This window comes from Artemia sp. Qi Xiang Cuo, chromosome 21 (genome assembly GCF_049724085.1).
Source record: "Artemia sp. Qi Xiang Cuo chromosome 21, ASM4972408v1, whole genome shotgun sequence".
Taxonomy (NCBI): domain Eukaryota; kingdom Metazoa; phylum Arthropoda; class Branchiopoda; order Anostraca; family Artemiidae; genus Artemia; species Artemia sp. Qi Xiang Cuo.
In genome coordinates this window covers 29,968,647-29,981,656 of record NC_142814.1, presented here as the reverse complement: position 1 = coordinate 29,981,656, position 13,010 = coordinate 29,968,647, and the positions used below count along the sequence as shown (strand labels likewise).

Sequence of the window (13,010 nt, the reverse complement as noted above, 5' to 3'; positions counted from 1 at the left end):
GTAAAAATTGTTGAGCAGTGGAAAAGTAAAACGGCCAAAGATACAGGATAAGCCAAAAGTAGTAAAAAGCATTGGTGTCATCAAGGTAATCATAGTGCCCCTTTCGTCAATTCATTTCGCAAAGAACGATGTTTCTTCCTTTTTATACACCTATGTTATCGGAGGGCTAACCGTCCACCTCCCTTAATCTTTTAGATGCCCTACCATAAACGTATGAGACAAAGAATTTGAGATATTCATTTTAATTGATATAGTTTAAAGTTTAAAGAAGATACCCTCCAGGGATGAATCACTCATATAATTCTAAAATACGGAGTTTTATAGTAAACAAACATCTGATGAAGATATCGAAATATAATGATCGTGGTTGCTGCAGTAGATGCACCATAGTACAGGACGAACCATAGCAACCAAAAAATAGAATGACACCCCTAATAAGGTATACCCTTGGAACCGCATTACCTGAGACCCCCATACAGGAAGCTTGTATTCTCTTGGCTTGAACAACAAGGGATATACCTTGGTTTGAACAACAAGGATATTTTTTTTTTCATGGGAACCACCATCTAGGTTTTTTTTTTGTTTGCTTCTTCTTCACAGCTAGCAGGGCTTTGTAGCATAATAGAGAGCTGTTTAAGGACTCATGTAAAAGGAAATTGTATATCTAATCACATTTCTAATTAAAAAAACATTATATTTAAAATAAAATCAAGTTTTCGAAAAAAACTGCATTTTCATATATATGATGATCAATGACCTTATAATCGTTTTTCACCACATTTGTTTGTCACAAATTTATGAAAAGAAAATCATAGGCAGAGCAATGAAACTGCCAAAGTAAAGTGTGATGTGGGCACCCTGTGTTATTTTTTTATCAAGACACTTCCTATAGAAGGAGTTCTTGTAGAAACTCTGGAAGGAACTCATTCCTTCCAGAGTTTCTACAACTAATACGGTACTCCTATGTTAAACGCACTCTTTTATATAGTGCTAGTTTGGTTAATGCTAATGAAATAAAATAAAATATGATGAATATATAATAGTTTAGAAACAAATTTGGGCTCTCTATTTTTGCACATTTGGGTGGGTGGGGGGTAAAGCATAGTATATGTTATTACGCAACCTAACCTAGCCTAGGTACCTTCCCCCCCCCTAAACCCCGAAAAAAAAACAGTTTAAATATAGTTCCCAGAGTGAGAGACCCCTGAATACTTGTTTATAAAGCATCAGACAGCGGGTTTTTCGTGACTGGATTTCATTGCAGTATATAAAAGAGTGCGTTCAACATAGGAGTACCACTAATACTACTACCACTGCTACATTTACTAGTTCTACTACTACAATTACTATTGTCCAACAACTACTTCTATTGCTAATTCTTGCAAGGCTAAGACCAATAAGATTAAAATTTCAAGAAGCATATGAATATACAAGTTATCAAAAGGGCATATTAATAGCGTCATAGCAATGGCTAATTGCATTAAGTTGAGCACTAAAACTACTGCTGCGACTACTTATTAAAACGGTTCCTAAGGGTATGAAAGTGAAATTTTCAGGGAATTTTAAGGGGGGAAGGTGAACTGAATCACAACACACCGTCTGTATGCAGGTTGTCAAAAGGGTGTATCAGCAATATCTTAGGATAATTTTTGTGTGTGAAATTAAAACTTACAAGGCTTGTTGTGGGGATGTTGAACTAACCAAAAGATAATATTTGCATCACAATACTATTGCTTCTACTCCCACTACTACTACTACTGCTACTATTACTATTACTGCTACAGCTACTACCGCTACTAAAGCTAAAACTACTACTATTAATTTTTCTGCTACTACTACTACTATAAATACTGGTTCTACTCCTACTACTACTAAAGCTAAAGGTATTAAGACAAAAATTTTGGGCAATATTGAAACTGTATTGAACTGAATTGAAACACACAATGCCCACATAAGTTTTTAAGAGGACATATCAGCAATACTTCAAGAACGGATGATGGTATTAAGTTGAAACTTTCATCGTGTGTTGAAGGGGATGTTGAAAAAAAAACAAAAAAAAAAAAAAGATGCCATGTGCATACTGCTACTAACGTTAATACAACAATTGATACAAAACAAGCTAAGTGTATTAAGGTGAAGATTTTAAGGAGTATTTAGGCAGACGTTTAACTAAATAAAAACGAACTGTGATCTTGTAGATTGTCAAAAGGGTGACAAAGCAATATCACAATAACGGATTTTGTAGTAGAAAAAAGGGAGGGACACGCTTGATCTTGGGAGTCCAGTGGGGCGGTACTTTCAGCGATTATTTTCTTGGTCCTTGGAAAGATCATCAACATTTTGCTTTGAGAAGGGTTAAAGGGCCGGAAATAAGCCACAAAGACTTTTCCCTGATCAATTTGAAACTTTCAGCCGTAAGTCCTTGAGCGATTGTACAGGTGCCCCCTACCTACGGACGCAATGACCCATCGCCCCGCTTTCATAAAAGCGGATGTATAATCATACATTTTCTGCTTTATTTTTATTTTGTCTTAATTTCACTTTAGCTGGTCAATTTACATTTGGAGAGAATTTTTCCAGGAGGTAATAAGCTAGGGGGGGGGGGTAAGTCGAACTCCCTTTTTCCTATCTTTCACTAAAGTTAGAATAAAGCAAATTAACACTCAAATGACATTCTTTTATTTTTGTTGAACCTAAACGCAAACACTGACTAAAGCTCGACCCTGGTTCCAAATATAGCACAAATTAAATATGGATAATGAAATCTCAGCTTTCCTCATCTTTCACAAATGCTCCTTTTCTTGAAGGCAAGGCTGCGACTATTGCTTCTCCCCAATGTTCACCATTTGCCAGCCGTCTCAGAATATCATAAACTAAAACATTTCCAAAATTGAATCATCTAGTCTGAGAAAAACAGCTGTTTAAGGGTAGAAAGAGGTGTATATTTTCGTGATTAGTCGAAAATATAGAACTTTTATTTTCAAATGGAATAAACAATGAGAATACAGTTTCTTCTCCTGCTACTCGAAAAAATTTAAAATTGTAAGATTCAAAATGAAAGCGTGGGGTGGTCTTGATATATTTTATAACTATTCATAGACCCTTGTCAGGGTGGTGAACATGGTTCACAAGTGTCATTTGCAAAACCCTCCAGCAGCGCTTTTTCGGCCGTCTGTTTAAAATTTGAAGCAGCAGTAGCATTCTGATTTTGCTCAAGAAATATTGTTTTCATTGGTCGTCAGTGACACTTTGACTAAAGGCATAAAATACCACTTTCCCGTTCAATAACTTTATGTCAGTGGAAAACACCTCTGATTAATAAAAGTGATGGCATGCGATCACTTTCTCCCGATCAAAGTCCATTTCCCACAACTGTTGGTTCAAAGGGTTTTGCGAGTTCAGGGTGCTAGTATTGGTTTGAAAATTAATGTTAGGAAGACCAAGTCACTAAGGCTAGGAATAAGTGAAGATGAAAAGGTGACGTTGGGTAATGAAAAGATTGATCAGGTGGGCAGTTTCACTTACCTTGGTAGTATTATTAGTAAAGATGGTGGGAGCAGTGAAGATGTTAAAAATAGAATAGCCAAGGCTCAGGGTGTTTTTTCACAGATAAAAAAAGTCTGGAAGAATAGGAAGATAAGTCTGCAAACCAAGATTAGAATCTTAGAAGCTACAGTGATGACAGTGGTCATATATGGCTCTGAAGCATGGACGCTCCGAAAAGCGGATGAAGATTTGCTAGATGTTTTCCAGAGAAATTGCTTAAGGATTGTTCTGGGTACCCGGCTGACTGACCGTATTTCAAACAATAGGCTATACGAAAAATGTGGTTCAATATCGCTTTCTAGGTCTATAATGAAAGAAAGGTTGTGGTGGTTAGGGCATGTTGTTCGGATGAAGGATGACAGATTGCCGAAGATTGTTCTTTTCGGCCAACCATCTAGGGCTAAACGGAAAGCAGGTCGTCCCCGTCTGGGTTGGGAGTAGGTCATACAGAAAGATTTAAAGGAAATGGGAACTTCGTGGGCGGGTGTAAAAAGGGAGGCTTTGAATAGATTGGGGTGGAGGAGGAGCGTGCGTAGCTGTGTTGGCCTCAGGCGGCTTGGTGCTGCGATGAGTTGTTAGTAGTAGTAGTAGTAGTTGGTTCAAACTTGAGACAGATGGTACAGTTTTTAATACTAATGTTAGTTATGTAATAAAGATCTCCATTATTAAAAAAAAATTGCCACCATAAACTAGCAGGCACTTGACAGCGCGCACGCGCACTGCTCCAAAATAGCGACATTGGGGGTTTGATTTATAACCTGCCCGTGACACACGGGGACCACGCTCGCCACCCTGTTTATGGGCCCTAAGAAAGACCTATTTGAAAGACGAATGGCAGTTTGTAAATCTTTTAAAATTTGGCTTTTTGACAATAGCTTTTAAGATCAATCCCAGCAAACTCACTTTCATCTTTAAACCTTTTAATGGCTGGGGGAATTTCCTAAAGCCAATAGAAAATAAAACTACCTTTTAATTTAATCAAAAATCGAATAAAAGCACCAATTTACTTTTTCAAAAGTTCGCAATATATTTTAGTTGTTTTTTTTTTTAATCTTGCAAGCGCACTCGTATGTGTTTCTTTTCTTCAGGTTTTCTAATGAATCATAACCGACGTAAAATTTGCTTTTTTCCATTTCAGTTTTTATATACAATTTTTTCTTCCTTTTTTAACGCAACTTTGAGTTCTTTGTTGATTGCTTGTGATATAATTACCAAAAATCTTATCTTATTTAGTCTAAATGGAATACACACTTAGGCATAGAACCGCCAAGCAACGAATGGAAATTTGAAATCTACCTCAGCACTTGAGATATAATTTGATATATCAAGACTTGAGCCTCCCCGCACACCTCCCTCTCCCCAGTCTTACCTATAGGAGTAAACAAACACAAGAAATGATTGGTACAAAATGATAAAACTTTCAATTTATATTCTCTGTTATTTTTCTTCCCTACTTATTTTGCGACGTTAGCCGATCATGAAGAAAAGCTCAAATTTGCAAGGTCTTCCTGGATTTCATACGGTATGGGACTGTGGTTATTTTATTTGGTAGCTCTCATTCCCAATTGCTTTTACGTTTCGACCAATGTTAGATGTATATAAAAAACTTAATTTATCAATTATGACAATAACAAGAAAATCTAGGAGCAATAACAAGATAAGGCCAATAATAGTTAAAGAAAAATGGTTGTTTTTTTGGAACTGATGTTAACGAGCCTCCTCAGTCAAATATTGGTCAGAAATATCTGCCTTTTCCATGGTTCTCTGTTTAAAGATCTTAGATTTTTGGAGAATGGGCATGTTATCTTTTTTAACAAACCAGGGAATGCTATTAATATATTGTAATTTTAGTTACTTTTAATTTATTAGATTCGCCATTACCTTGTTGTTAGACACAGTGCTTCGGGCCCAGAGGCAAGAAACCTTAACCAATAACGTTGACAAAAGTTATTGATGGAACATTTAGCCCATATCCATTAATCGAAAAGTTAAGAGGAGATATTTAGTGGGTAGCCATTGGTTTCTTGTTTGACTTTAACGGGTGCACAGTTGACGATTATACTAGTACCACCGTCCTTTAATTGCTTCCTTAGACATAGATTTATTAGATTATGTTTGATTAATCTAGATTAGTTTTTAAGTTGAAACAAGTTAGCACCATTCTTTGATCTGATATTAATCAATGGACATTTCTTAGCTACATGAATATCGCTATGCCCTTGTCATTAGGCACTTAAATATAAAATTAAATTTCCCACATTCAACCGTTTTCGACAAGCTAAGCACTACCAGCCTTTTAAAAGTAAGGGTTGCCTGAACTACACAGATGAAGTTGAGCTTACATTTGCAGCCGAGAGCAAACAACCCACTCAATAAGAGACACTAGCCTATATTTGCATAGGAATTATTGCACAATCAAAGCATACGCTAGGGTAAGAGGGTAAAACTAGGGAGCTGGAAAACTTAGGCAAATGGCGCATGTCCGGATCTTACAGTAAATAAGGGACTCAGTTTTAAAGGAAAGTGAGGATAGCTTGGGAGGGATGGTATTAATTGGGATCCCCTACCCAAAAGTCTACAAGAAAACGCCTCTCTGGGGGTGGATCTTCCACAGACATGGTCATGGGTGATAGTAGCTTTGTCAGTTTTACGATTCCCAAAAAATTCCCATGTGTCTTCAGATAGAGCGAACATTGCTTTGGACACCCGGAGAAACGAAGATACTCAATTTACGAGAATCGTATAAAAACCAGTGTCGAGCTTGCTTAAGAGGCCTGATGTTAATAGGTCAAGATCAGATTTGAATTCAGAGTAGATGATCATTCTTTGAATTCCAAGGCGGATCTGAAGCATATTTAAAAGCTATTCAGGGGCCATACTAATGGTCCATCCTAACCGCGTCCTAGCCGAGTGGTTAGCGCTCTAAACTTGAAATCCTGAGGTCAGGGGTTCGAGTCCTGGTGATGAGGCAGGAAAAACTGAATTTACAGTTTTGTGGGTATAAACGGCCACAATTGATTTCTCGATAAATTTTAAGTGTTGGCGGTAAATTGCTGAGAAGTGGGGGGTTGGCTCACTAATTTTTGTTGGTGGGACATTTTTACCTTCATGAATATTTCTAAGAAGAGCTTGAAAACTTCCTGATAATTTAAGTTGACTAATAATTATTTTCTTTCTTCCTTATAAGTTTCTGGGCGATTTGGAAAAAAAAAGTTCTGCTATATACCATTTTATGGGTTAATAGGGCATATCCAGAACATCTGAATTTTAATAATGATTAACTTAAGGAAGTCATCAACCAGAACACCGTAAGATACATCTAACTCTATTAGTACGCAAGGTAATTACTAAAGCTGGCAAGACCAAAAACAAAGAACGTTCTAACAGACTAGGGAGGTTATAATAAAAAAACATTGGCAGAAATGACAGGAAAATTAGACCAGTCTTTTCAACCCAGTAGGGGCTTCTTGTTCTAGAATGTCCAAAAGCCGGCTAAACATGTATCCATCCCTTTTTACTGTAAATTTGCAATGCTTAGATTAATGTTAAAGCCTGAACTAAAAAGGTTTCTTAGTTTTGAATTTATGCGGGCAAAGTTAAAAATTAAAAGTCCCTAAAAACGTCAGTTTGACAGGATAATATCAGAGCGACAATCCTAATTCTAAATACATACCTTGATCAATCGTAAGGACTTTACGTGTCTTCATATCAATGAACTCATCTAAAGGTAATTTTGCATGGGCTATTCCAGCTTCGACGGCGAGCCGATGAGTTAAACCCTGAGTGGAAAAAAGGCATCAAACTTTTTTCCCTTTTTGATTGCTTTTAGCTAACACAAAACTCTAGCATCAATAGCCTATATCATGGCAACTATGTAATTCTGCTGTTATAAACTCGTCACGTCACTAGGCCGACCCATAGGTGAACACACATCGATCCAAATTTCTCTGAAACTTCTGCTTTTTGGCCAATTCCCAGAAAATCCCCAAGATTTTACGCCCAATTCCAGATGTTTCATTCTGAAGATGGAATAACCATGTTCTAAACTGGTAAAAGACATCCAGAACTTTTCTTTACCACCTTATGGAGAATACATCAGAGAGGTTCAGTCTTCGTCATTCCGAGAGATGCGTCCAAGCTATGCAAGCTATTCTTTAGTGATAGCACAGGTTGATCCACAATGTTGATAAAAGTCACGTCTGGCAAATCATCGCAAGGTTTGATCCCAAAATTATTCTAAAGCAATTTATGTGAAAAAAAAGCCTAGTAAATTCTCCTTTTCTGTCTTTAGTGCCCATGCTTTTACGAAGTATTTAAGTATTTAACAAGTATTTAAGATCGATCGTACTATCAAATTGTATACGATCGAGCCGTATCCGATCACACTACCAATCGTTCAACAGTTAGTGATCAACCTTCAGTCTTAACTACCCAATTCAACAAAGTATAGCATAATAACAGAAAATATTAATTTATTTTGATGGAGTTCAAATCATTTTGGTTAAATTTTATCTTAACGATAATTTTTTTTTATATAAACTATTTTATCTGCTAAGAGATTAGGTGATAGTGTTACTTCACTTGCAATAGCGTTACTCGATTTGATTAACCACAATTTGATCATAGATAAACTTATAAATGAATTCCACATTGAACATTTCCTTGTTAAGTTCGTTACCTCTTTTCTCTTTAACAATTTCCAAGCAGTTAAATATCAAAATTATTTTTCAGATCAACTCCCCATATTTAATGACATTCTTTAGGAGATTATTCTAGGCCCTCTCTCTTTTTGTCAAATGATTAACAGCCTTTCAACCCTTTATGACAATAGATGGAAATTTGTCGATGACTTGACAGTTTTAGAGATATGTCATAAAAACATGTTTAGCAACCCAATGGGCATACTCCAAGATATTGCCTGTGAGGCCTCTTCCCTTGACATGACAGTTAGCCCTTCTAAATCCTCAATAGTCTCAGTAAGTTTCCTTAAATCCCCTCCCCTTTTTCTTGCTCCTATTCCTCCTGAAACCTCTGTCACATCTCTTAAACTCCTTGGTGTTACAATTTCTTCTAATTTGAAAGGGGATGCCCATATAAATAATATCCTACGACAAGCAAACTCCTCGCTTTCCCTCCTTAAACTTTTAAATAAATTTAGTTGCCCCCAATCACATTTACTACAGGTATACATTTCTTTTATGCGTCCCATATTAGGGTCAAATACCAAACAGACACATACATTTTGAGAGAAGAGGAGGGGCAACATTTCTTCGATTCCTTATCATAACTTGTTTCCCTCAAAGGATGTTTATTTTTTACAAATCACTATCCCTATTGCCACTTAGCAAGCTGGACTATGAATGTTAGAATGTGCAGAAAAAATTTGAATTTTACCGGAACAGAGACAAAATTTCGGTTAACATTGAGACGCAAACTGTATGAAAACTTCAACTTCTTAGTGCAAATTAAAGTGACTTCAGTTGAAGAAGATGATTAAATGGTAAAGACCTTATTTCTAAAATAAGGTTTTAGTTTATTTCTCTTATATCATAGTTTAAGCGAAACTTTCATTTGGACTCAAAGGTTTTAACTTTATTTTTCCAACAAATATTAATGTATTCAGGCCACCTTCTATTTTAGACCTGCAATTTATGTTGCCACACCTTTAAGAAGAAGAAGCACACACTTTTGACGAATCCTCTCTAATGACAACAAATTAAAATGTTATTAATGGGTGGCTAAAGTCACAGTCAATGTTTTTTGAGGAGGGTTTCTTAAAGATAAAAAAACATGTATGGAGGTGATCTTGCTGGACTATCGGTTGCTCCTAAACTGGAAATGAAATATCTTGGCATCCCAATAGGTGACTCTCTAAAAGCAACTCTAAAATGCAAAATTTCTCCTCGGCCTCCCCCCTGGGGCAAGCAATTCTTGGGTCAATAGGAGATACGGTATTATAGACCCTAATTCTGCCATCGGGAGATGCATTGAAGCTTACAATAACGGAATCAATGGACACCCATAGCGTATTCTTTTAAAGCAAAAAAATGTATCGCGTCTTTTTTTTTATTTATTTATTTAGTTTTATTATTATTATTATTAATATTATATTATTGTGCCTGTTATGTATACAGTGTAATTATTTGGTTAATTATTGAGCTTGTGTGCTTATTTTAGAATTTTAATTTTGTTTATTTGTCATTTTCCGTGTTTTTCTTTTCTTTTTTTCTCCTCTTATACTCCGTTTGTTATTGTGTTTGCAGCGGGTCATTAATAAATTCAATTCAATATGAAAAGCAAGGAAGAAGATTAAAGGGTGGGGTGTTTGCCCGGCCTCCTCCAACGGTTTCGATAATGTTATGATGCTTAATAGCATTTTTATACTTGCATCACATTCGTCTTTTTTTTACGAATTTCAAATATCTTGTACTTTCTACAATAAATATTAGAATCAGGGGCGCCCCGAGACTCATTTCATTTGGGGGGGGCGATCTTCGTAAATTCTACCTGATTTATGCCGAATTTTCTGCAGAAATCAAGAATTTTGCTAAATTTCGGGCAATTTTGCAAGATTCTACCGGAATTTTTGCCTTCGGCAAAACTTTTACCGAATGCCAAAAGCGTTGGAGGGGCGGCACACCCCTTCCCCCCCCCCTCTCTGGACGCCCCTGATTAGAATACAGCTTTAACTTTGTAAGAAATAGGAAACAATACCTTATGAAGATTATGATCAACTAATCCACCAATAACGTAGACTTTGGTATCATCAAGATCTTTAATAATATTTAAGATTCATTACTTAAGTAGACAATGTCACTTTTATTGAAAGTAGAAAGGTAGAAAGCACAATTTTTATATTTACATAATATTCGTCTTTTTTTCTCGAATTTCAAATATCTTGTGCTTTCTACAATGAACATTAGAATACAGCTTTAACTTTGAAAGAAATAGGAAACAATACCTTATGAAGATTATGATCAACTAATCCACCAATAACGTAGACTTTGGTATCATCAAGATCTTTAATGATATTTTCAGATTCACTACTTAAGTAGACAATGTCACTTTTATTGAAAATAGAAAGGTAGTTCTCTTCTCTGTAATTAACCTGAAATGACAATTATTGTAATTTTAGGGCTATATAACCCCAAAAGCAACATTGAATATATAAAATTTTTGTGAAAAAAGATACATCTTAATCCAATTTTTTGTAGAAACGACTCTTAGTTGGTTTTTGACCAAAACAACTTTTTTGTTTTGCCATTATAAAAACCACATTATTAGCCTAGAAACATTCATTATACATAAAGTCAAATATGTCGCGTATTTTTCAAAAAAGAGACTGCTGGTTGCCTGGTTCTAAGTTGCATTCAATTCAAGGATTAATGTGCCAGCTACCCCCATTCTAGTGGCCTTTTCCATGGCAATGCATCGCAAATTTATTACCGACTCCGAGCTTATGAGCAAAATTTTAAATAAATAAGATTATGAAAAAAAATCACTAATTTTTTTAAAGTAGCCCTCCCCCAAATAAAAAAAAACATAGTAAAGCCTGATAAAATCTCCTACAAAGTTATATTTAATATTCTTACCATTATTACTATTTGTTTTTTACTTAGACTATACAGTAGTATAATACATGGAGTAACACATAGACAAAACACATTCAAATATAAATGCAGATAGAAAAAGCATGTAAGAAACATATACCAAGTACTTGTAGTGTAGCACAAAAAATAATGAAAACGGAGAAAATGGTGAAAAAAAAACTCATAAAAGGAGGAAGAAAAAGAAAAGAGAAAAAAGGACTCACAGCTGAAAGAACCTAATTAGGCGATGAGACGGAGAAATACCGGACATAAGCATATCCTAACCAGAATCAGAATCAGATTAATGAAAACAGCTGTCATAGACACATTAAAAAAATGCACTAAAAGGCGCTGTTTTTTAAATGAAAACTTTTTTACATGAAAACACTTCTCTACATTTTATTAAAAGCACTTGTAAAAAAAGGAACAAAGGAGTTACTAAGTCTGTTTGTGCGGCACGAGACGGGCGTAAGTTTGCTTTTGCTTCTGGTATTTGCGCGGACAGGCATTTCAGGTGGTAAAATTGTCCTATGTACAGGACTAGACAATAAAAACTGGTCAAAACGAATCATCAGCTGAAAACGGCGATCGCGAAGGCTTGGTATTTCAAGTGACTTCAGAGCGGAGCTGTAATCTACATATTTGTCGCAAAGAATGACCTTTACAGCTCGTTTCTGGATCCCCTCCAAATCATCACTTAAGTAATCTATGTGATGAACTTGTGGGCCCCAGAGGGGACACGCATATTCAAGGATGGGTCGAATAAAAGTGAGGTACGCTGTTTTCAGCTGATACACTGGAAAACCTAGGCGGCGCATCGCCACCAGTGTCCGCATAGCATAATGTCCCTTCTTAACCAGCTCTTGTACATGAATAGAGAACGAACAGTCCACACTAAAGGTGACGCCCAAGATAGTCGCACACGAAGCAGAAGGGAACAAAGTCGCGGGGTAGGTAAAATCGCGTTTAAGTGGGTTGAACCTCAAAACCTTTGATTTATTCTCATTAATTTCAAGACTGTTCGCAGTACACTCTGATTTAAACTGATCGAAAAAATTTGGGTCGAACTGAGCTACAGCTTGCGAATCCTTTACGTGGTATTTAAGAAGCGCAGACAAATCATCGACGAATTTAAAACGATCGTCAAAGTCAGAAAGTACATAGTTGATAACAGCCATGAAAAGAAGAGCTGCTAATTTGGCACCTTGTGGGGCGCCAAATGTAATTTCCACCCATTCCGATTCAATATCACCGGGAAAAAGGGCGTACACTTTTTGATACCTGTGACGTGAGAAATCAACTACCAATTGGAGGATGTACTTACGGGCACCCATTGACTTGAGATTCTGGGCGACAAGAGGGTGCTTAATCAAATCAAATGCCTTTCGGTAGTCTACCAGAAGTAACTCTACAAACGAGCTTCCAAACTCCAACCATTCAACTACTAGGTGATAAAGCCGTACTAAATAAACAGACGTGCTGCATCCCTTCAAGCAACCATACTGGAAGGGGTCAAGTGACGGTGAAATGTCCGTGAGAAGTTCACGATACACGAAAAATTCTGCAACTTTAGCAAAGTTCGGTGTGATCGAAATAGGTCTTAACTGATCACATGTCTTAGGTTCTTTAACTTTGGGTATTACGCGAACATATGCTCGCTTCCAAGCATCGGGAAAGGTTTGTTCACTGAAGCCCTGATTGATGATCGATGACAATGGTCTGGCTAAAAACAAGGCATATTCGCGAATAAGTTCGACCGGCAACTCACCAGGGTAGGAAGATCAATTCGGTTTTAGTTTTTGAAGTTCTTTAAAAACAGCAAATTGGGTAAACTGTTTTATTTCGTCAGTTTCACAATCGACTAAGAGATCAACC

At 36.4% G+C, this 13,010-nt stretch overlaps 1 protein-coding gene across 1 annotated transcript in view; it reads right to left on the bottom strand.

Moving 5' to 3' along the window:
* Positions 1-2,656: 2,656 nt before the first annotated feature.
* The window catches only part of LOC148939433 (tRNA methyltransferase 10 homolog A), a 30,166-nt gene continuing 19,812 nt past the window's right edge, over positions 2,657-13,010 (bottom strand). The window contains exons 4-6 of the mRNA XM_089106599.1: positions 10,508-10,654; positions 7,220-7,325; positions 2,657-2,873 (exon numbers count right to left, since the gene is read on the bottom strand). Coding sequence (XP_088962725.1) covers positions 2,767-2,873; positions 7,220-7,325; positions 10,508-10,654 — 360 coding nt within the window. The 3' untranslated portion in view covers positions 2,657-2,766. The remainder of the gene's footprint in view (positions 2,874-7,219; positions 7,326-10,507; positions 10,655-13,010) is intronic.